Genomic DNA, 25,028 nt, shown 5'->3' with positions numbered 1-25,028 from the left:
CTTGAATTTTACCTCACATTGTGTCCTGCACACCCAAAAATGGGTAGTCCTGAATTTGAGTCAATATATTTTAAATCATTACTCAATGTATAGCAGCCATTTTACATGCATTACCAAATGTCACATTTAAATTCAGAATCTTCCTTTCTCTTGGTTGAAAGAGAACATAAATGAAGCAATATACTAAGGCAGTATTTATCTCACACCCTTACTTGAGACATGGGATGTTGTCCTTTACTCCTTCTGGTGTTAATGCATTTGCACTACTGGATAAAGCTGGGGTTTTTGAAAAGGAAAGCTGTGAAGAAGTATCAGTGATTGTTGGTACTGATTCTGGCTCAGGAGTAACAACATCTTCAACTTCATACTGTAATCGCAGTTCCAGAGTCTAGAAACACAAAGATTTCAGGAAAATATTGAGCACGATTTTTTGCCTGAAGGAAAACTTCTGACAAATACATTTAACTCGCAGTTTTTCATCCCTGTAGTTTTCACCATGACACACAAATTGCAGGATGGAAGTCTGTTCTCAGGCCTTCACTCATATCCCACAGCATGAGTGTCCTCGGATCAAACGACCTTCTGATTTTTCCACACTTTGGGAAGATGTCAGCAGTCTTCACCTGCTATTTGTCCAGGAGTAGCATGGCCAAATTGGGAAAATCTAGCCTATGATCTTTTTCCAGTCTTTGATGGGAAGCAGTTGTGCCACACTGGGCCCGTTACAATGAGAACTGAGGGCCAATATCTGGTGGAACATAAATTTCACTTTATGTTCTGTCCCACACATCCAAAAAAGTGGAATCCTGAATTTCTAAGTCAATATATGTTGCTATTCAAAATATAGCAGCTACTGTATGTCATATTTAAATGCATGGTTACTGTAAGTAGTCTAGCGGCAGATGATATCTCTGCACCCATCTCTCACTTAGCTCACTTAGACAACTCAATCTTCATAGTTGTTGCCAGGTAGCATCAACAATAATAGCAAAAGTGGCTGATGCAGGCAATGCACTAATCGCAACAAGGGAGTTAATGTAATGAAAGCAAAAAAATGCTGGAAATACTCAGCAAGTCAATGAGCAATGTGGAGGAGAAACAGAGTTAATGTTTTTGGTTAATAATCTTTCATCATAACTGAAGAATCTCACTCATAAACCACCCCCTCACCCTCCTGCAACCTCTCCTCCCTCACCCAAACTCCCTCTTGACTTCCCCCATCTGCAACCGCCCAACTTTCTTTGTCATTCTGATATTTCTGCTTTATCTCACTAATGATATATGAATTGTACAAAATATCTACAAAGTGTAGAAGCAATATCCATCTACATTTCTAATGCAAGTTGCCTTTAAGAATTTTTTTACAAAAATCATGTTATTGGCTGATTGTGAGCAGGTTTTCTTCATTGTGGTATGGGTTCCTGCTTAGCAGTCCTTTTATTGCTGCTTCAGTGGTTTAAATGGGGTTTTGTTTATTTTTACTCTGGGCCTCAGGTACTTCCTGGGATTTTTTTATAACAGAGAATTGTTGGAGAAAGAATGATTGACAGTCAGGTGACAGGAGATTTTTTATTTTCAGTTTTGGGCTGCTGGCTGATGTTTTAATTTAAAAGTTGTTTGGACATCAGACTGAAAAGCAGAGTTCTGTTTTTTTCTCTCCCTGTATTTCAAATTCCACTGGCTAGCCGGAAGGTCTTCTTGCCTTCCTGGAGTGAGAATTCTATCTCTTTCAGTGGTTCACTAGCTGAGGCCAGCAGTGGCATTCTCTCCACTTCAAGGATTGCTGGAAGTTACAAGGCTGGGAATTCAGTGTTTTAATTCTCTAACCAAAGGATTAAGTTTCAGCGTCATGTGAGCATTTGTATTTTCTGTGCCAAACCTGTAGCAAGGATTTTTTTTTAAAGGAGTTTCGTTTGTTTGGAACATTTCATATATTTGTCAAGGGTTATAATTATCACTTTTTTTCCTTACTTGTAATTGTTAAAAGCTATTGCTACATTGTTAACTGTATTCATAAATAAACTTTTGTTTGATAAAAGCTCCCTCGTGGGTCAGCTGAATCATATCTTACTCTAGCCAAATTCAAATTGCAAAACTTATGACCCAGGCGAACTTCACAGAACACTTTGTGGAGTTTCTGACATGAATTATAACACATCATACATACTGAACTGTTTTAATCTGCCTGGAAAGTAAAAATAACTAAATTAATACAATTAATAAATATCCCCACTCACCAAAGGTCACATTAATTAATTCAAATTCACTGTTGGTGCAATTGAATACAAACGGTATATATGACAGTAAACAATTCACATTTGATAATTATAATTCCACTCATTAACATTCTTGTCTAATCACCATTAAAATTGTATCTTATCGTAGAAGTAACTTTGCTGCTTGTGGCAAAAGAAAGGGAAGGAATAAAAAGCCCATGACTTATAGACTCACCACTAACTCAGCAGTAATTTCATGCTTGCTGAATCTGTAAATAATCACATGTGCTGAAATGCCTGCGACACAGAAAACTCTGCTCTCTGGACACCAACTGATCATCTGTATAGCATAGGGGTCTTCTTCTACAATCTCTGCAATCTGCTTTGCATCTTTCAATTTTTGCTTTTCAAACACTTTGGAGGTTTTCAGCTTGTATAATACTTGAAGAGTTACTAACAATGGATAGGCAAAAAAAAAATCAGATGTTAAAAAGCAGCAGCAGCAATTTAAAGGAACAATTGATAAATTAATAATAAAACTTTAATACTAGTTAACAAAAATATCTTTTTTCTCAATTTTCTAGTCTCCCAATGGAGATGGAAAACAGGAGTCAGGACTGTTTGAGTGAGAAACCTGCTGCTGATAGGAAACTCATTAAATTAAGCCCTTAATTCGCATAGTTCCTTTTCAATAAAGGACAATGATGGGCCCTCGAAGCTAGAGGGCCAATCAGAAGCTTTCCAGCATTAGAGAGGTAGCCAGCTGCAATACAAGCTAAATAAATAACTGAGAGGACGGTTCAACAAGGGGTTACCTTTGGCGACGTTTGTAAAAATTTAATTAAACAGTATAAAAACAAACATGTCAATATCATGTGGCGCATGGGGATGGGTTGAAAAGCCCTCAATTGGACAGCCTTTTGCTGTACCCACACAAATTGGCATGGAAGACCTGCAGGCCTGCCAGGAATGCTGGCACTCTAGCCTGCCACTGTGTACCTGCCACCCCCTCCCCCCATCAATCTCCATTATCTGTCTTTAACAGGGTTCTTAATGAGCCATACACAGATCCCAAACCCATTTTGGCCAAAGTGGCTGGTGTTGGGAAGCTGGCATGCAGCCTGGCCTCTCATTTTTTAGGCTCCATCCACCTCCATTCTTGCAATCAGTAGGACTTGAAAATCCAACCTCTGCTATTTAATTATCTCAGCACAGTTTTCTTTACTTCATCTTCCTGAGATGAACTTTGCATTTGTGCATGACAAACAATTTTTGCAAAGTTGATGACAAAAACAAAATTCAATTCATAGATACAATCTTTTAGGAAGCACCACTGGTGTCCTTTTGAGGCTGGTCTTATGATATATTATTGGGCCAGAGCAAAGAGAATTTTAATCGATTAATAGTGTAGAAAAAGGGACATAATGGGTGAGATTCTCCAGCCTCTCAGCCACATATTACCTGCCGGCAGGAAGTCACTCATTGTTTGCTAGTGGCGGAAATCTCTGGATCTGCTACTGTCAATGGGAATTCCCACTGATGTCACCACATGCCAGCGGGAAACCCGTGGGCAGGTGCGTGCTGTTGGCAGGACCGAAGAACCCCCCCAGTGTGAATAGCCGGAAAATTCCAGCTGTTGTCTTGCACCAATGAGGACAGATGCATGAATGCTAAATTTCAAAGGGAGCAATAAATTACAGTGCATGAGAAAAGAGTGTGGATTGGTTGACAAATCAACTCAGATTAGTTGAGGCATTGACATGGAGAATTTATCAGGCAACTTTTGTCCTCCAGCCTTTAGATTAATTCAAAGAAGATGTAATTCCTGGATAAGTTTCTTTTGCCTGCAGAGAACAAGTCCCCTCATATGAATATATGTAGCTTCTAGCAAGCACAAGTGTGCCAGATTGTGAGCCTGACGGATAATCTTAATTTGTTGTTAGTGTAATTCTTACCACACTCGGGGTTGTCCAGCAAGTGTTGTCCAATCATGGAAATGCATCATAGAACATAATGTCATGTCTGAGATGAGTTTTGCACATACAGGCTCGTTGAATACAGTCTGTAATCTGTCTATTGTGAACAGCCTAAGGGAGTTGCTGTAATAAAGACAGAAAATGCTGGATCAACTCCACAGGTCTGGCAGCATCTGTGGAGAGGGAAATAAAGTTAACATTTTGAGTCCATATGAACCTTCATGTGTCATATGGACTTGAAATGTTAACTGTATTTTGCTCTCCACAGAAGCCGCCAAAGCTACTAAGTTTATCCAGCATTTTCTGTTTTTATTTGAGATTTACAGTACCTGCAGTTTTTTGTTTTTATTAAAAGGACGTACTATTTGATACATCCTGCCAGTTGTTGGGACATGCGGAAGCAAGTGATAGAGAAATTGGAAAACCACTCAGAGGATGTGAAAACATCGAGTTCTGTAGATGAAGAGGATGGAGTGTACTCCTCCCTGTTGATAGCATGCCAAAACTTTGGCTACATTGGGAAGCTTCAATTCTGCAAATGCATCTGCTGTGAGAAGCAAATTCTTACAATCTCTTATGCCTCCGATTGGGCTAATTATATAGGGGAAAGAATGTTTGTGCCATAGCAACATCACTGGAGTCCTCATTTGACTTTATAGTCACAAAACCAGCACTACATCATAATTCAGGCACATCCTCCATCTACACAGAAACACATCTGTGAGATCTCAAGCACAATTAAATAGAGTGGAACTGGGTGAAAAGCACATCACAAGTGAGCAAGAGGTGACACAGGCAGAGGCAGCTCTGTGAAATCCCTCATGGAGGGGGGAGGGTATTCTCAGACTGCTTAGCTGAACGCAGATGTACAGCCTCAGAAGTCACAAACAAGGTAGCTCTACTTTGACTATTAGTATGTGTGCCCACATGTCATCAGAGTTCCCTGAAGTGGTGTGGAGCTATGGGCTGAGAATGGAGAAATTTGCAATGCCATGGCTCAGAGCTTTGAGAGCTTGAGTTCCCTCAGTGACAGAATGGTCAACCTCATGGAGAGCCATATACAGGAACACCCTGGGGTTATGCCAGAACAGTATACTGACATGCACAGAATGCTTGCTAAATCTTGTAGCATTGACTGGTCAGTGGCACCGATGCTAGGAAGACACATGGAGTGGATGCACTTTCACTCTAAATATTAGTTCCCTCTAAAGATTGACAGCCCCAAAGGGCTGAGGCAGTCACTGACAAGAGTGAGGATGTTGCTCCTCAATAGGGACCACCACCATCAGCATCTGTTCGGCCCCTCGGAATGAAGGACCATTTATGCTAAGACCCTGTTATGGAGGCCACCCTTCATTAACCACAGCGAAGCAGCTTCTGCAGGTGCTCACAATAGCTTGTATGAATTGTTAATTTTGGTTACATTGGATATGTTCTACCCTAATCACAAATCCATGGGCTTTGACAGTAGAGCCGCAAAAAAAGGGGAATAATTAGTGAAGGGATACAGTGGCCTTTGAATAGGAACACTGTCAGCCAATGGGTTAGCACCCTTTCAGCTGTGCACCCTCTTATGGGCCTGTTTCATTGAATGGTGGGACCATGACTGGCTCTCGGCTACATTGCCACCTCATGGCTTGTTCACGATCAGGTGCAGATCCCATGCCTTCCTTCAAAAATTGCAGATTATCCCATAACAAACTAACAGCAGGCTGTTTAACAGGTTAATTGGCCTTTGCTCAGAGCTGGGATGGCCACTCCACTTCTCATCTGCAAAATCACTGACCATTGGAACAGTGTAGGGAAATAATTATATGCTTGCCGACCTCGGTTCTCCTGCTTGGTCACCAAAACCGGCTCAAGGTGACCAAAAGGGAAAAAGGAGACTATTCTCACCGGAGACATCACCTTAACTACCATTAAAATTCAATCTATTCCCCTAAAAAAAGAAACAAAATAATTTTTTACTGTGTTTCATTTATAAGTGTAAACCGGCGTATTTTTTAACAAATGAATCTACACCATAAGGCTAATAATGTAATATTAGCCCAAAAAACTGCAGTGAATCAGACACTGGACAGACCTGCACTAAAATGAGCTGCCCATGTCTGATAATGTGATGTCACCAGATCTGAATAACTGAGTAATGCTTCTACCATGTAGAACATAATTTACTGCAAATGCCACAAGTGAAGATCAGCACACAGTGAAGGGCTGCTGTTGCCTGATAATGCTGGCACATTCAGAACTGATGAGAATTTCAGTCATTGTAAATCTGGCACTTAAAGGCCAGACAAAAAGCAGCAAAGAGGACTTGTGACCTTACAAAGGAGAGGAATGGTGAGAAGAAACAAATTTGTTCTGTCTTCCCCTTCCAGACAGCCCATGAAAAATCTGTTCTCCGCAATGGAACACTGCTTAGGCACTGCAGAAGCATTGTAGTTAAATCCCTTAATTTAGATAACATTTGGGGCCTTAATGAAGCTTGAACAGATTTTGTGTGCAGTGTCCCAGCATACAGTGTGTTGAACGCCAGAGTGGAACAATGTGCATTGGGTTCAGAGTTGTATCTTGGTCCTTTTTGACCTTTGTAAGTAGTTAGCATGTGCATTTTCTTTTGAACAAAAGTCCACTGCCTCTGGTAAGACCTCAGGCCCTGCCTTATAATAAACATAGAAACACAGAAGATAGGAGCAGGAGGAGAGCATGTGGCCCTTTGAGCCTGCTCCACCATTCATTACGATCATGGCTGCTCATCCAACTTAATAGCCCAACCCTGCTTTTTCCCATAACCTTTGATCCCATTTGCCCCAAGTGCTGTATCCAGCTGACTCTTGAATATATTCAATGTTCTGGCATCATCTACTTCCTGTGGTAATGAATTCCACAGGCAATAAAGAAAGCTAGTTCCCAGTGCAAGTCAGTCATTGCTCCATATAGAAACATTCTATAAGATATATAAATAGATAACTAAATTTAGTGTAATCTTAAATATATTTACGAACAGACATTAAAGAATTTGAAAATGCTATGGAAAAGTTGGAGCTTAGATACTCACTGGCAGAAGCATCCCAGAATTTCAATGAGCCATCTGCATGCCTGTAAAAAAAAAGTTTTATTGCAAATGAAAACTAATTGACACCAGGACTGTAATGCAAATGAGACTAGATAAGTGCAAATGAGATGAGCATTTTAGTTAGTGGTTGAAAAATTGTAACAGATGCAGTAATTTACAAAATATGTCTTCAACATATAGAAATATTTTATATTCTACAACTCACTAAATAGGGCTATCAATATGAAAATCAAATTCATCCGAGGAATTCAAAAACAAACTATGAAATGCAAAAACAATTTACAATTTGGTCCAATTCAACTAGAAGTTATCTCCATAGAATCCCTGTGGTGCAGGAGAAGGCCACTTAAATTCAAACATTTAACCAGAAGAATAGGGCTTAAAACCTTCTGATTCTTGGAAGGGTATGGATCAGAGACCAAAACTGTGCTGTACGGTAGTTGAGAAACTACAGCAACCGCGATCATATTTGGTCAAGACATAGAACATAGAACATAGAACATTACAGCGCAGAACAGGCCCTTCGGCCCACGATGTTGCGCCGACCAGTTAAAAAACAATGACCCTCTAACCTAAACCAATCCCTTTTCATCCATAAACCTATCCACGGAACTCTTAAACGCCCCCAAACTAGGCGCATTTACAACTGCAGCAGACAGGGCATTCCAATCCCTCACCACCCTCTGGGTAAAGAACCTACCCCTGACATCCGTCCTATAACTACCCCCCCTTAATTTAAAGCCATGCCCCCTCGTGCTAGCTTTCTCCATCCGAGGAAAAAGGCTATCACTATCCACCCTATCTAAACCTCTAATCATCTTATATGTTTCAATAAGATAGTCAAGCAACATTCGAAGAAACAGATTTACCCTAATTTTAAAAGATAGTAAATCACTAACAGCATGAGCAGAGTATTCTGAACCTGAAGAGAAAGTCACACGTACAAATCAGAAATGAGGGAAACCAGGAGAGCCAACCTCCACAGGCTAATCTCAGAGCAACAGGATTCCCAGCCACCTCGGAAAGAACTCTACACTCATTCAGGAAGACTGGTGAAACCACTGCAGAGACTTCCCCTTTAAGAGAAGAGACTTTGCAGGGTGTTGTAGCAGAATGTATGTACAATATGAGAATAAAGACTCAGGGATTGAGGGGAGGGGGAATAGATGTAGAGTAAAGGGTTAACTCTGATTCCAGCTACTGAGCATTTGCGTAAGGAACTCTGTCACAGTGATGTCACTGAAAGGAGATGAGCATGATGCATCTCAGAGAATAGATCCAGTTGTGTCTTGATCCTTTTTGACCTTTGTAAGTAGTTAGCATGAGCATTTTCTTTTGAGCAAAAGTCCACTGCCTCTGGTAAGACCTCTTCTAACAATCCTGAAATGAACCCAGAGTAACAGAGAGTTAAAAGAGCAAAAGGAAAGGGCTGTGAAAGGGCAGTGGGGGAGGGAAAAAGAGTAAATGTAGAAAGATATGATGGTCCAGGGTGAAAGGAGATAGTAATGGGTCAAGTAAGGAAACATATTTGTACAGGATGTAGAAATGGGATGAGCAGAATCATCAGCAAGCATTCAAAGAAAATGGACACAGAGACCTTGACCTGAAATCTGAAAATGTTACCATTTGACATCCATCACTCTCTGTGTGAAAAACTTTTCCCACATATCTCCCTTAAACTTTTCCTTCGCACCTTGAACCTGTGTCCCCTTGTAATTGACATTTCTATCTTGGGAAAGAACCTCTGACTATCCACCCAGTCTCTGCCTCTCATAATTTAGTAGACCTCTATCGGGTCTCCCCTCAGCCTCTGTCTTTTCAGTGAAAACATTCCTAGTTTATTCAACCTCCCCTCATAGCCAATATCCTTAAGAGCAGGCAACATCCTGGTGAACCTTCTTTGCTCTCTCTCCAAAGCTTCCATGTCATTTTGGTAGCATGGTGACCAGAGCTGCATGCAATACTTCCAATGCAGCCTAACCATAGTTTTACAAAGCTGCAACACAATTTCCCAACTCTTGTACTCAATGCTAATAATGAAGACAAGCATGCCATATGCTTTCTTAATTACCCCAGTCACCTGTGTTGCTACTTTTAGGGAACTGTGGACCTGCATGCCCAGATCTCTCTGTATGTTAATGTTCCCAAGTGTTATGCCATTTACAGTATAATTTACCCGAAATTTGATCCTCCAAAACACTCCCCTCGCATTTGTCCGGATTAAACTCCACCTGCCATTTCTGTGCCTAACTCACCAATCTATCTGTAGCTTGTTATATCCTTGACAATCCCTGGCACTATCAGCAACTCCACTAATCTTTGTGTCATTCACAAACTTACTAGTCAGACCCCCCACATTTTCCTCCAGATCATTTATATATACACAACAATCTCAGCATTGACCCCTGTGGAACACCACTAGCTACAGATCTCCCTTCTGAAAAACACCCTTTCGCCGCTACTCTCTAGCTTCCATAACCAAGCCAGTTCTGTATCCATCGAGCCAGCTCACCCCAAATCCCATGTGATTTTAGTTTCTGAGGGGCCTTCTCAAATGCCTTACTAAAGTCCATATAAACTACATCATGGCCCTTCCTTCATTAATTATTTCAGTCTTCAAAAAACTCAAGCAAGTTGGTGGGACATGACTTTCCCTGTATAAAACCATGCTGCCCGTCACTAACTCGTCCATTTTCTTCCAAACGTGAATACATCCTGTCCCTCAGTATTTTCTCCAAAAGCTTCCCCATCACTGAAGTCAGGCTCATCAGCCTATAATTTCCTAGATTATCCCTGCTTCCCTTCTTAAACAAGGGAACAACATTGACTATTCTCCAGCCCTCTGGAACCTCACCTATGGTCAAAGAGGATGTGAAGATATCTGTTAAGGTCCCAGCTGTTTCTTCCCTTGCCTGTTTTTCAGAAGGGAGATCTGTAGCTAGTGGTGTTCCACAGGGGTCAATGCTGAGATTGTTGTGTATATATAAATGATCTGGAGGAAAATGTGGGGGGTCTGACTAGTAAGTTTGTGGATGACACAAAGATTAGTGGAGTTGCTGATAGTGCCAGGGATTGTCAAGGATATAACAAGCTACAGATAGATTGGTGAGTTAGGCACAGAAATGGCAGGTGGACTTGTCTACTTAATGCAATTTAGGATACTCAATACTTCCTCCTTTGATATATTGACATTCTCTCGAGCATTCAGACACCTATCCTTGACCTGAGCATTTGTCATGTCCTTCTCCTTGGTGAATACTGATACAAAGTATTCATTAAGGATCTCCTGTGGCTCCACGCATAACTTCCCCCCCATAGCTCGAGTGGGCCTACTCTTTCTCTTGCTATCCTTTTACTCCTAATATATGCATAAAAAGTCTCGGGATTCACCTTGACCCTGTTTGCCCTCCTAATTCCATGCTTACGTTCCTTCCTACTTTCACTATACTCCTCAAAGGCTTCATCAATTTTTAGATGCCTAGACCTATCGTATGCTTCCTTTTTCCTTTTGACAAAGCTTACAGTTTCCCTCGTCATCCATGGTTCCTGAATCATGCCATTTCTATTCTTCATTTTGGAGGGGACATGCCTGTCCTGCACTTCAATCAAGTGACCTTTAAAAGCCTTCCACATACCAGATGTGGATTTGCCCTCAAACAGCTGCTCCCAATCCACATTCCCAGTTGTTGTCTCATTTGGACATAATTAAGCACCCTAACCTGAGGGCAATTCATGTCCTTATCCATAACTACCAGAAATCGCATGGAATTATGGTCAGTAAGCCCAAAATGCTCCCTGACTGAAACATCGATCACTTGGCCAGGCGCATTCCCCAATATCAAGTCTAGTATTGCCCCCTCCCTGGTTGGATTGTCAACATTTTGGGCTTAATTGTACCATTGTGTTGCACTTGTTTTTGGGTGTGAAAACTTGGTAAATTCGGGCATGGGGTGAGTAGTACGATCTGTGCCCACCTTCACACCGGTTCCCCCTTTACCAAGGCCAATCTGATCTGCTGGCAGCTCTTGAGGTTGGGCATTCCTTCCATAAGAGATGGAAGTCCCACATTCAGCCTGTTAACTCTGCCTGCAGCTTGTCATCGCTGTGTGGAGCCTGAAGAAGGAGAGACACTCTGAAAGCTTGTGCTACCAAATAAACCTGTTGGACTTTAACCTGGTGTTGTAAGACTTCTTACTGTGCTTATCCCAATCCAATGCCAGCATCTCCACATCATGGCAATACACAAAAAGCAAGAGAAATCCAACCCGGCCAATTACCATCCCATCAGTCTACTCTTAATCATCAATTGAGTGAAGGAAGGGTCCTTAACTGTGCTATCAAGTGGCACATGTTTAGCAACAACCTGCTCAGTGACACTCAGTTTTTGGGTTCTGCCAGAGCCATTCAGTTCCTGACCTCATTACAGTCTTGGTTCAAACATGGACAAAAGAGTAGAACTCTAGACATGAGGTGATAGTGTCTACCATTGACATCAAGGCAGCATTAACCTTACGTGGCATTAAAGAGTCTTGGCAACACTGGAGTCAATGGCCGTCGGGGGAAAACTCTCCACTGGTTGGAGCCATACCTAGCAAAAGGGAAGACGGTTGTGCTTGTTGATGATCAACCATCTCAGCTCCAGGGCATCACTGCAGTAGTTCCTCAGGGTAGTATTCCAGGTCTACCCAGCTTCACCTGCTTCAATGATCTTCCTTTGATCGTATTATTATAACCCAGATCAAAAATTCCAAGGCATTTTATGAAGTCAGCCTAGACCATAAGTTTTGCACTTTGATTTTGGGGTGGGTGAGCATAACATGTTTCACTCTGGGAAACTTTTATCAAACAAAGTTTATCTAAGAACACAGTTAAACTATAATAAGAAAACTTTTACCAATTATGAAAAACACAACTATAACATTGCATTAACCTCAGTAGTTATGAATACTGTTTCAAGCTAAAAACGAAGCATACACCCATTTCTAGGCTCATGTGATGTTAGACCTTGTAATTTTCCAATAGCTGCTGTGGATTGCTCCTTTGCAGTGACTGTATATGCACTGGTAGGCTGCTATATAATAAATATATACATACAAAGACACAAATTATGGGCAGAGTAGGCCATTCAGCCCTTTGAGTCTGCTCTGTCATTCAAAAATATCTGATCTGATTGTCGTCTCAATCAAATATTCACCACTACTCTTGATATTCTGTGACTTCTTTGTTAGTCAAAAATTTGCCTATCTCTGCCTGAAAAGAAATTAAATGACCCAACCTGCCACCTCTTTCTGGGGAAGAGAGTTCCAAGCCCTCACAATCTTCTGAAAAAAAAATTCAAAAAAATTTAAATTGAGAACCCTTATTTTTCAACTGTGTTTCCTAGTTCTTGTCTCACTTATAAAGTGAAACATCCTTTCAGCATCCACCGTATCAGATCTCCCCAGGACCTTAAAATCACATGTCCCATTTTTCTAATGTTCGTTGGATATAATCAGTCTGCCTAACCTTTAACTGTAAGATAACCCCTCAATCCCCAAACCATGTATCAGTCAAGTGATCTTTCTCTGAATTGATTCTGACTCATTTATATCCTTTCTTAAATAAGAAGTTCAAAACTACATAGTTCACCAGGTGTGGTCTCACAATGATCGCCCATTTTTACTTTTATATTCCAGTTTTTTACGATAAATGACAACATTCCATTTGCCTTCCTAATCACTTGCTGTATTTGCATAATAATCTTTTAGTGATTCATGTATCAAAACAGTCAAATTTCTCTGTACCTCAGAGTTGTGCAATCTTTCTTCATTTAAATAATTTATTGCTTTTCTATTCAGCCATTCTAACTAATTCTTCTGACCTGGACGATTCCTCATCCATACAATATCATGGAAAACCATCCACTAATCTAAGTGTGGGTTTGGAGCTGGAGGAGGTCAGGGTCCCAAAATACTATTGTGGAAAAAGAGGAAAGCACTACGATAAAATAACATGCAGGTGTTACTGATTTTTTAAAAAATGGATGGGATAAAAACATGCCCTGATTGGCTATAATCAGCAAGTTAAATTGGTGTTCTTTTTATTTCACCAACTCCTCACTTGCACTTGTCTGCATTAATCGGATCCTCCAGTTGTAAGAGTAGCATGAACACAGGAAGCTTCTGTGTACTTGAAATGCGCAGTAATAAAAATTTTCAGATCTATGCCAACACACATAATGATCTTAAAAATCATGTTCAGCTGTGGTTGATTCTACAGTGACAGCACTTCAGCCTATCCTCATTTCACTCATTTTACAAAGTGAAATCACAGCAGACCTCTTGGCCAAAAGTATCAGCTGAGTGAAGAAGTCCAAACCAAATGAATGCTCTGTTTCTTGAAAGGGTATGACCAAAAGTAAGAACGCTCGAGGTAACTGCATACAGTATTTCAAATAACACCTTATTGTTAGTTACAGAAAAGTACTTAAATTATCACTTCTTATTCTTCATGCCTATGTGTGTCTTCTGACCTCCAGCATATTGCAATATTATATCATGCCCCTCTCACCCCTCCCCAGGGTGCTGATCCCATCCTGCCCAAAAAGGCCTCACTTACCTGTCTCCAGAATTCATTATTCTTCTTCCTGGAGCCTCCTTGCAGTCTCAGCAGCTCAATGATAAGAATTGTTGGCCAATCTGATCTGCTGGCAGCTCTTGAGATTGGGCATTCCTTCCATTGAGGGATGAAAGTCCCACATTCAGCTTATTAAGTCTGCCTGCAGCTGGTCATCGCTCTGTGGCAGCCTTTTTTTTAAACTAACTGATTTATCTTCTTTTGGGGGAGTAGGGGGGAGTGATCAATAGACCCTCCTCCTTCCCAGCCCTGTGAAATCCAGCCCCTAGGGATCAGAGAATCTTGTTTGAAAAGCAGGGTGTTTTTTTTAAGACTTTAATGTTCACTGCTCAAATCCCAAAGACAACGAATTTTTTGTTTTCAAGGAATTTTTCTGAACAATATGACCTTGAATCAAGAGGAGTACAGGTGAACAAGACTTCGTGATAACAGTCAATCTATTGGGAAAGAGACATCTAACTTCTGATTGTTATTATTATTCAATTCAATATTATGTTTGAGAGAGAGAAGGGGGAGTTATAAACCAAGGTTTCAAATGGAGGTAAGATTGCTTTTAAACTGCAGATGAACAGCTGGAGATGTTCAAAAATACATTTTAAGATCTATGCCTATATATGTATATAATGATCTTAAAAATCATCAGCAAAACTCAGTTTGGCAAAATTCAATTCACAACAATGTATCTTGAGTTACTAGGGACATTATTGTTTTCACATCATACATTGTTTTCAGGAAAGATTATCCGTGGAGTTATTTTGAAACATTTCATAAAATCTTTGCTCATAAACAAAATAGGTATTCTGCAATACAAATAAGACAGCACGAGGCAAATTTGTATTGAGCAACTTTACAATACAATGAGACACAGTAATGCTATCCACCCCTGAGTGCATCAATGAAGGAGGAGTAACATTCAATTGAAGTACTATACATAGATTAATATAAAAGCAAAATACTGCGGATGCTGGAATCAGAAACAAAAACAAAAAATGCTGATAAATTTCAGTAGATCTGACAGCATCTGTGGGAGGTTGGCTCTATTTTCTCCCCACAGATGCTGTCAGACCTATTGAAATTTTCCAGCATTTTCTGTTTTTGTTATATAGTTATATTTTGTTCTGAAGATATTTTGTTCAAGTATATACACATTCACACCAGTAAAATCAAAAATATTTTGCACTAACAAGCTCTTGATTCATGTTCCATTTATGTTGTCCTTACCCAGTTATGATGATTTCAGGGTATGTTTGAGCACCCAGATTCCATGTACCACCACCAATTGGCCATTCCTAGAAAAATGTAAAAGGCTGGAATCAACAGGTTGGTTACAAATTAAAGCTTATATTTTTAACAATATAGAGCAATTGCTTAGCTGTTTGTGCAACTTGTTGGTAAAAAGAACGTCAAAGATGAACCACTAACTTTAATAGTATGAATCTATTAATAAGCCTGAACTTATTAGATTAATTCTGACCACCTCTCCTTCAACTGTGGGCACAGTAGTTGGCACTGTTGCTTCACAGTGCCAGGGACCTGGGTTTGATTTCTGCTATGGGTTACTATCTGCTGTTGTTCCTGGCATTATTTCTGAGCACCTCATCTCTAGAAGGATATACTGGCCTTGGAGAGGGTGCACTTCAGAACTAACACAATGACACCAGAGCTAAAAGATTATAAGGAAAGATTGCATTGATGAGGTTTGTATTTCCTTGAATATAGAAGACCAAGATTAAGTAGTGATCTTATTTAGATGTTTAAAATGATTAGAGGCTTAGATAGGTTGGGTAGAGAGAAAATAGTTCCTCTGGTGAATGAACACAAAGATGAGAAACCTTAAAATCAGAGCAAGGTTCTTCAAGTGCTTCTTCACACAAAGGGTAATGGAAATTTGGGACTTTCTGGCAAAAAAGCTGTTCAGATTATGGTCTGAATTTTCATTACTGGCTATCCTGCGAGTTGGTGTAGAACACAATTGAGTGTAAAATGGCAGTAGGCTTGAGTGTTGATTAGCAGCAGTTGGGACTTCCACCCACTCTTTGGCAGAAGTCCAGCCTTGGAGAATTCCAGCCCCTCTAGGCACAGTGCTGCACTCACCGGAAGAATTACAGTACTGCAGCATCCTCCATGAGCCTAAATCCCAGGACTGCACTTCAGGTAAGTCCCAAGGATCTGGGGATGCAAGGTTAGGGGCATGTCCAGGGGGATCTCTAGGGGCAATCTCTGTGTTGAGGGGCAGAGTTCCAGGGTTTCTGAGGGAAAGGGTGCTCCAAATCTGAAGGGATCTTCAGATTGAGGTACATCCCCCACCCACACTTTCGGCCCAAGATCAAGGGTGAAAACTTTTTCCGTGGGTAACCTGATCCAATTGGGATCTGCCAGTCTAAAAATTGAAGCTTGGCCAAAAAAAGCCAGTGGCCACTTAAGGGCCTTAATAGGGGCTTGGGCTGGCTTCCTGTCGAAGACCCTGCCTGGCTCATCATAGAATTACATCTGTGTCAGGGCAGGTGGGATCCCAGAGGAATCCTGTCCATGCAATTTTAAGCTCCCCTCCCCCTCTCAGATCCCAGCAAGGGGAGTGTTAATTTCTGACTGATGTCAATTTAAATTTCAAAACAGAGGTTGACTGATATTTTGTTTGGGGTATGAAGCCAAGTCAGGTAAATACAGTTAAATATAAATGAGTCATAATTTAACTGAATGGGAGTTGATGAGCTGAAGCACTACTTCTTCTTCTATGTTCTGTAAATCACATAGCCTGATAGGCAATTAGTTTTGCAAAGTCAGTGGATCTGGGATTTATCCAGTCAAGACACAATACATCCCCTGAACAAAACCTGATGTTTCTCATCAGGGTGCTAGACAAATATTCATAGCATCAGATGTTAAGAAGTTGTCTTCAAGTTGGATATTCAATGCCCTAATTCTATTTGTCACTTTTTTAAAAAAATGCTAAAAGATGTAAATGAAGTTAACAGTGAACATTGCAAAATGCATAATAAGTGTTGAAGTATGCCACCACAACCTAATGTACCTTCACTGACACATTAATGAGGTAGTTGCCATGGATCTAAAGGTATGGGACAAGGCAGATATATTTGCATCTACATTTTGTAAACTTGGTAACCAGGTTTGCTCTTCCAAAAATATTGATTAGTAAGGACGTCAAATTTATTACAGACAAAATCATGGAAAAATGGAAGGGATTGGACTTAGAGTACTAGAGAAGTTTGTGACTGATAAAGGGGAAAATACCAATGATAAGGTAAGAGACTTTGTAAATATATGGATATAACAGTCATGTATATTGTAGACAAATTTCCTTTCAGCAATGGACTGTATGAAAGGAATTGCAGCGATCGATGAAATGCTGCATAAAACTTTAGGTGATCAACTAGACCGCAAGTTGACAACTGTTCTGACATGGGTGATTCATGCAAAGGAATCATTCCAGATGAAATATTCCCTATCAATTAATCTATGGATGAAATTTCAAATTGTCTTCTGTGGCAATATGATTGTCCTCCTGTTCTAGAAGGTAATGCAATTGGTTCAATGTTTTCTGCACATTTGAATGCTTTCATCAAGGCTGAGGTCTCAAATTCAGACAGCACGGAAGCATTGGATAAGATCATCCTAAACAGATTTTAATTTGGGAGGTTTGATGCATTATAAGTAAACTGAGACGCCCCAGTAAGCTAATAGGTCATGATGCTTAGATAGTACTTATCAAACATAGTAATCAAACTGTGAAGGTTCATGCTACATGATTAATTAAAATTAATTACAAAATATCAGCCTTGAAGCAGCTGATAAAAAACAAACAAGGCACTTCGTACCAGAAGAAGTTCAAAAGTGGTAATGTGAATGCTCATGGCACGCAGGACAAAGTTATCACATGCAAAGACCAATTTCTCAGAGTGGATACTCAGGTGATGTACACTCCAAAGAGGCCTAGTGAATGGAGGGATGCAACAATTTTAGGAAGTATAGAAAACCTACTGGCAAATTTAAATATTGATTGAATGTTCTGAATAACGGTTAAAAAACAAAGCTCGTGGATTGACAAAATTGAGTAAAAGCGTTTTGAGTAAGAAAGCACAGCGTAATTACAGATAGCAGATCTGAAATTGACTTTATCTTTAGAAAATGATCACCAGAGGATAATATGTACCACCATCTTGCCCTCTCCCACCCCCTGATTAGTGCAAGAGGCAGATCTTACAGCAACAGTTCTGACAGGTATAACTGTGCAAGCGGAGATGCCATAGCTTGAATAGATTAGATAGTGAAATAAACATCACAAGACAGTCTTGGAACAGAACTAGAAGAATAAATCTTCATCATCATGAAGGTTCAGTGGCTGCCAATAAACCTAAACATAAACTAATAAGGAGAACAAAACAGAGGAAATTAGATATTTGCAGAGTTTGGTATTTATTCTGAGGTACCAGATATTGGGCAACCTGTTTTATTACAAGGGTGGATCTGTGCTGAAAAAGACCTGATGTGGAGATGCTGGCGTTGGACTGGGGTAAACACAGTAAGAAGTCTGACAACACCAGGTTTAAGTCCAACCGATTTATTTGACAGTAAACTCACAAGCTTTTGAGGTTTGCCCCTACTCTCCATTCGCCTGATGAAGGGGCAAACCCTGAAAGCTTGTGAGTTTACTATCAAATAAATCGGTTGGACTTAAACCTAGTGTTGTCAGACTTCTTACAAAGACCTTACAGATGGAACTTGTATCAGATTTACACACCAAAAAGATACGCTAAGGAAACAAATAGAAGTTAATATTTTGTAGTGTTACAGGTTTGCCCCCAAAGTAAGTCAATAGTATTCTCATTCCTGTTTTATTTTGTTCAAAAATAGTACAATATTGCATGAAACTGTAAAGTTTAAAGTTTATTTATCAGTGTCACAAGTAGGATTACATTAACACTGTAATGAAGTTACTGTGAAAATTTGCCAGTCTCCACACTTCGGCGCCTGTTCGGTATACTGAGGGAGAATTTAGCATGGCCAACGCACCTAACCAGAATGTCTTTCAGAATGTGGGTGGAAACTGCAGCACCCGGAGAAAGCCCACACAGACACAGGGAGAATGTGCAAACTCTGTACAGACAGTGACCCAAACCGGAAATCAAACCTGGGTCCCTAGAGCTGTGAGACAGCAGTGCCAAACACTGTGCTGTAAAATGCATGCCAAAATGTTTCAAACTAAAAGGGACAAAACGTTTGAAGGTGATAGACATAGCCTTTAGTATTGATCACCAGGGTAATTTTCAATGCCTTTTAACATCTGTATTTTTATTTAACAGGACAATTGGCAAATATTACATTATTTTATTGGCAAACCTTTGTTAACAGTAGAGTAATCTCAATACACCAATATAAACAAGAATAAAGTACAGTCTATTACCTTTGTGCTATATCCCTGCTTTTTTTGTTGTTTAGCTCCCACGGAATAAAGTGCAGGTATCAAATCAGGAGGGCAATCTGCAAAATACTCGGAGCAAGTCACTGGAGATTCATGCACATCCATTGGATATGGATTTTCAAAAATAGGAAAACTGACCAGGAAAATCAAAAATAATAATAAATTTTAAATAATTAAAAACAACTTTATGCTCAGACAATTAAGCCATAGCTATAATTTATAATAAATAGTAACCAAGGGGCGGGTTGGGGGGAAGGGGAGAATTAATGCTGGAATTGAAGGGAAAGTGAGATGTCTTGACTCCTCCCCCATTCACCAACATATTGAGTTGGGACAGGGCAGGGTACTTAAAGGCCTCATACTGCCAACGGGAAGGAAGATGGAGGCCCAAGGAGGACTGCCCCAATTTTAGAACTGACCCCTGCCCTCTACACACCCCAACTCCTTGCCAGAGCCTGCCTGAGTGGCCCTGGCATACTACATAGATGAAACAGTTGCTGGATTTCTGATTGGCTGGTGAGTGGTAGCACTGCTAGGACTGAAGAGCTGCCAGTCCTCTGATTCGCAGACAGCTCTTGGAGGTGGAACCTCTACACTTAAAGGGCAAGTGCCCCAAGGGCAGGTAGTTTACAATATTAAATCCACCAGGCTTTTGAAAATGGTTGTGCGGGACTGGCCACTATGGCCATTAAATTCAATCCTAAGCATTGTTCTTCCCACATCATTACATGCTACAGCACAGAAAAAAGCTAAATTTTCATCAAATTTATTTGAAAAAAAATCAGTATATTGCCTGCATGCACTAGTTTGTGAATGCAATTGCACAAAAAAAGGACACACACCTAAAATGCTGGAACTCTACCCCTTTTCACTTTGATACGCAGTTCCAGGGACCAATAGGTGAGCAAAGGAAGTTCATGCTTGAAATTAATGAAACTTAAATTGACTGGAAATTAAATGGAAATGACACAAATATCTTCCATGTAATTTATTTTGTCTTTACGTTGGGATGCATACCAGTTTCCATGAATTCTCATATAAACTGGACATATTCACTCAAAGATCTTTAAATTGCTGAGGCCTTAAAAGATAAGTCCTTGCCCAACACTTTAAAGTTAGGTACGGCCCTTCCTAAATGATATCCATGCCCATAAAAGGGCCCAGACTGTTGCCCTTCAAAATCTGGTCTAATAGGGATTAAGCTTGTAGGACCGGAGTTGAGGGGGTTGAGCTATGAGGAGAGGCTGAATAAACTGGGCTTGTACTCGTTAGAGTTTAGAAGAATGAGGGGAGATCTCATTGAGACTTATAAGATGATGAATGGGATGGATAGGATAGAGATGGAGAGACTCTTCCCGCTCAAAAAAGACAGTAGGACTAGGGGGCACAGCCTCAAGATAAAAGGGGGGCGGTTTAGAACGGAGTTGAGGAGGAACTTCTTCACTCAAAGGGTGGTGAATCTCTGGAATTCTCTGCCCGTTGAAGTGGTGGAGGCTGCCTCGCTAAATATTTTTAAGACGCGGGTTGATGGGTTTTTGATAAGAGAGGGGATTAAGGGTTATGGGGAGAAAGCGGGAAAGTGGAACTGAGCAGCGACAGATCAGCCATGATCTTATTGAATGGCGGGGCAGGCTCGAAGGGCTGGATGGCCTACTCCTGCTCCTATTTCTTATGTTCTTATGTTGCACTTGATTTTGAAACAGTTGTCTCCATAGTCACAGCCCCAAGAGTGGTGTGGTATTTCAAAAATGTACCCGAAGAATTAACCATTTCTTCAGCGCTGCACTTGCTGCACTACTCTAAACTTAACATGTGAATTGGATTTCTGCTGTACATCTGACAAAGTTATGGCAGGAAAGTGGGTGCAGATATTAGGAAATTCCTAACTCATGTCCTTTCATAGTACAAAATGACTTTCAAAGACAACTTTGGGAATCTGAATATTTTGCTTTCTGCTGTTAACCAGCCATTTCGGGGGAAGTGGTTTTACCAATGAGAAAAGAAACACAATGCTCAGAAATATGACGGCTGCTAGCCTGACTTTGGAAAGCAACCTAAGAAATTTGATCAATAATTATTTTCCAAACTTTGAAACTTACCAGTCAGGAATGCAAAGATTCTTCAAACAAAATTATCACATATATAACAATTATAAGGTTCATAAAGATGTTATATATTAGATCTGTATTTTTAAGTTTAAGGTAAACTGAAGGGATCATGTGGCCTGTTCTAAAGTATGCCTAATAGTAAGTCTAGTGATTAAAGGGAGCCCGGACAGTTTTACTGAGAAGAAGGTGAAGGTGATTACGATTGGAGACAAATGCAGCAGTCTGTGTGCTAAAAGTAGACAGGCTGTGAGCCTCCAAAATCCATAAAAATGGTGACAACGTCAGGCAGGAAACAATTTTGTTTTAAACTAACCAAGCTGTACATAAAAGAATGTTGGGCACTCAAGGATAGCTAATTATTATTTCTGTCTAGATACAAGGCCCTTGTGATTTACGTTATCATGGGGAAGAATGCAGAGAAAGCCTTTTTAAAGATTACATTACAATTTTTCTTTGATTATCACTGACTCTCACACAAAGGTAGAGGGAGTGTCTCTTGGAAAAGAAATTGCACTGTGAAATAGATCCAAGGTTGCAAATTACCCAGGCTGAGAAAAGAAAACAGCAGGAATAAATCTCCAGCAGCTAAAATCTCTAAAGTAATCTGGGAAAATTAAGTTTCTATGTAAAGGACTATGTAATGTATATCTGGACTAAATATGAGAAAGGAGAATTCTGTTATGAAGTTTAAAATACAAGTTATTACAAATGTAGTGTTTAGTCAATAGTACTTCTAATCTATGGTGAATGTCTTAAATATGAAATCTTAATGGGTCATTTTTATAGCTGTAACTAGAAGTTTGGTTTTTTTAAGTTATCAGTCTCTGTGGACACCATAACAACTAGTTCTTATCAATGGAGAACAGAACATTTTGAGTCTGGATGACCCTTCTTCAGATCCAGATTCGAAGTGCTCTGTTAAACGTAGAAACATAGAACAGCGCAGCATAGTACAGGCCCTTCGGCCTTTGATGTTGTGCCGAGCTTTGTCCGAAACTAAGATCAAGCTATCCCACTCCCTATTGTTCTGGTGTGCTCCATGTGCATATTCAATAACTGCTTGAAAGTCCCTAAAGTGTATGACTCCACTATCACAGCAGGCAGTCCATTCCACATCCCAGCCACATTCTGAGTAAAGAACCTACCTCAGACATCCCTCCTACATCTCCCACTATGAACTTTATAGTTATGCTCCCTAGTAACAGCTACATCCACCCAAGGAAATAGTCTCTGAATGTCCACTCTATCTGTCCCCCTCATCATCTTATCAACCTCTATTAAGTTGCCTCTCGTCCTCCGCTCTAAAGAGAAAAGCCCTAGCTCCCTCAACCTTTCCTCATAAGCCCTACCCTCAAAACCAGGCAACATCCTGGTACATCTCCTCTGCACTCTCTCCAATGCTTCCACATCCCCTTTATAGTGAGGTGACCAGAACTGCGCACGATATTCCAAATGTGGTCTCACCAAGGTCCTATACAGTTGTAACATAACCCCACAACTCTTAAACTCAAACTCCCTGTTAATAAACGTTAACACAATATAAGCCTTCTTCACGGCTCTATCCACTGAGTGGCAACCTTCAGAGATCTGTGGATATGAACCCCAAGATATCTCTGTTCCCCCACATTCCTCAGAACCCTGCCATTGACCCTGTAATCCGCATTCAAATTTGTCCAACCAAAATTAATCACCTCGCACTTATCAGGGTTAAACTCCATCTGCCATTTTTCAGCCCAGCTCTGCATCCTATCAATGTCTCTTTGCATGCTCCAAGTTCACCTAACTTATTCTGGATGCTCCTTGCATTGAAGTAGACACACTTCAACCCACCTTCCTATCTGCTGGTATACTCCTGCAATCTTGATACCTTCCTCAGTACCTCAGTACACTCAACACTGGCTTCTGGATACAGCTCGTTTTCCCAACCCCCTGACACATTAGTTTAAATCCTCTTGAATAGCCATAGCAAATTTCCCTCCCAGCATATCGGTGCCCTTCTGGTTCAGGTGCAAACTGTCCTGCTTGTACAGGTCTCACCTTCCCCAGAACGTGCCCCAGTTATCCAAGTAACTGAAACCCTCCCTCCTACACGAGCCCTGCAGACATGTGTTTATCTGCACTCTCTCCCTGTCCCTCAACTCGCTAGCACCTGGCACCAACGACAAACCAGAGATGACAACATGTTTTATCCTGGCTCTCAGCTTCTACCCTACCTAGCTCCCTAAATTCCTGTTTTTAATCCCCATCCCTTCTCTTACCAATGTCATTGGCACTGGTGTGTACCATGACTTGTGGCTGCTCCCCCTCCCCCTTAAGGATCCTGAAAACACAGTCCTCTCTCCACAGACTTGCTATCAGACTTGCTGAGATTTTCCAGTATTTTCTGTTTGTGTTTCAGATTCCAGAATCCACAGTAATTTGCTTTTAGCAAACCTGGTGAAATTTAGTTGGCAGTACATTGATAAGCTGCTCTACTTAATCTATTTTATTTTGTCTAAAAAATTGAAGTGCAAATATCTGGATTTTTTTAACTCTCAGACCAGAATTTAAGTAAGGATTTTCAATTACTATTATTTTGAGTTTTAAGCTGTAATTCAGGCTTAGTTATGATTTGCTTATTTATTGCCAATTCAAATGCAAAAGAACAGGAGAATGTGCTGCGCAATTTCCACAAAACAATCTTGCCCTCATTTCTCATATTTTCAATTCCTCCAAAATTGAGGAACTTTTTATGCAATTCATTGTACTAATGGATATTCCATGCAAAAAATATTGGAAGACTTTAAACATTTGCAAAAGAAAAAAAGTAAATCTAGGTGCTTACGAATTGCATAAATATACTTACGTGCTTTGAGTAAGATCAACTACAATTAAATCTTTTTCAAGTAGCACAACCACTGCGTAAGGTTCTTGGAATTCTGTAAAGCACAATTAAACAGAAACCAATTATATAGCACAGTACAGTAGGTTTCATAAAATGGAAACGAATACATGTCTAATGCACAACTTTGCCACCGTTTAAAGCTACTCATTTATTGTGCTGATTAAAGGGACAAATGGGAAACAAATCCTAGATTTATTTATGTAGGATCCTTGCTAAACATTGTCTACTAACAGTAAATCAAAATTAAACTAATTAATTTTTCTGCTTCCATGGGGTGTGGCCATCGCTGGCAAGGCCATCATTTGTTGTCCATCACCAAATGCTTTTGCTTGCATTTGCTAAGCCATTTCAGAGGGCAGTTAAAAGTCAACCATATTATTGTAGGTCTGGAGTCACATGAAAGACAGAACAGGTAAAGATGGCAGATTTCCTAACCTATGTATTTTTACAACAATCAATGATTGTTGTCTTGGTCACCATTAATGATATTACCTATATTTTCCAGATTTATTAACTGATTTAAATGTTACCAGCTGCCATAGTGAGATTTGAACCTATGTCCCAAGTGCATTAACCTGGGCCTCTAGATTACTCGTCCAGTTAGATTACCACAAAGCACCGTCTCCCGTATGACAGCTATAATCAGCATGTTTTGTCCATTTGTACTGGCACTATATTGTAAACCTAAAATTGAATATAGAATGGTACAAGTT

The 25,028-nt window shown here is 40.2% G+C and overlaps 1 protein-coding gene across 9 annotated transcripts in view; it reads right to left on the bottom strand.

Moving 5' to 3' along the window:
* Window positions 1-25,028, bottom strand: part of stxbp5l (syntaxin binding protein 5L) — a 454,881-nt gene that overhangs the window by 184,968 nt on the left and 244,885 nt on the right. For all 9 annotated transcript variants that reach the window (XM_080203426.1, XM_080203432.1, XM_080203427.1 and 6 more), the window contains 6 exons: window positions 24,277-24,349; window positions 19,306-19,456; window positions 15,105-15,172; window positions 7,251-7,291; window positions 2,452-2,669; window positions 213-388 (listed from right to left, as the gene is read on the bottom strand). In XM_080203426.1, coding sequence (XP_080059552.1) covers window positions 213-388; window positions 2,452-2,669; window positions 7,251-7,291; window positions 15,105-15,172; window positions 19,306-19,456; window positions 24,277-24,349 — 727 coding nt within the window. The remainder of the gene's footprint in view (window positions 1-212; window positions 389-2,451; window positions 2,670-7,250; window positions 7,292-15,104; window positions 15,173-19,305; window positions 19,457-24,276; window positions 24,350-25,028) is intronic.

This window comes from Carcharhinus amblyrhynchos, chromosome 15 (assembly GCF_965287045.1).
Source record: "Carcharhinus amblyrhynchos chromosome 15, sCarAmb.v2.hapA, whole genome shotgun sequence".
NCBI classification, from domain to species: Eukaryota; Metazoa; Chordata; class Chondrichthyes; order Carcharhiniformes; family Carcharhinidae; genus Carcharhinus; species Carcharhinus amblyrhynchos.
This window is presented reverse-complemented; position numbering and strand designations above follow the sequence as displayed.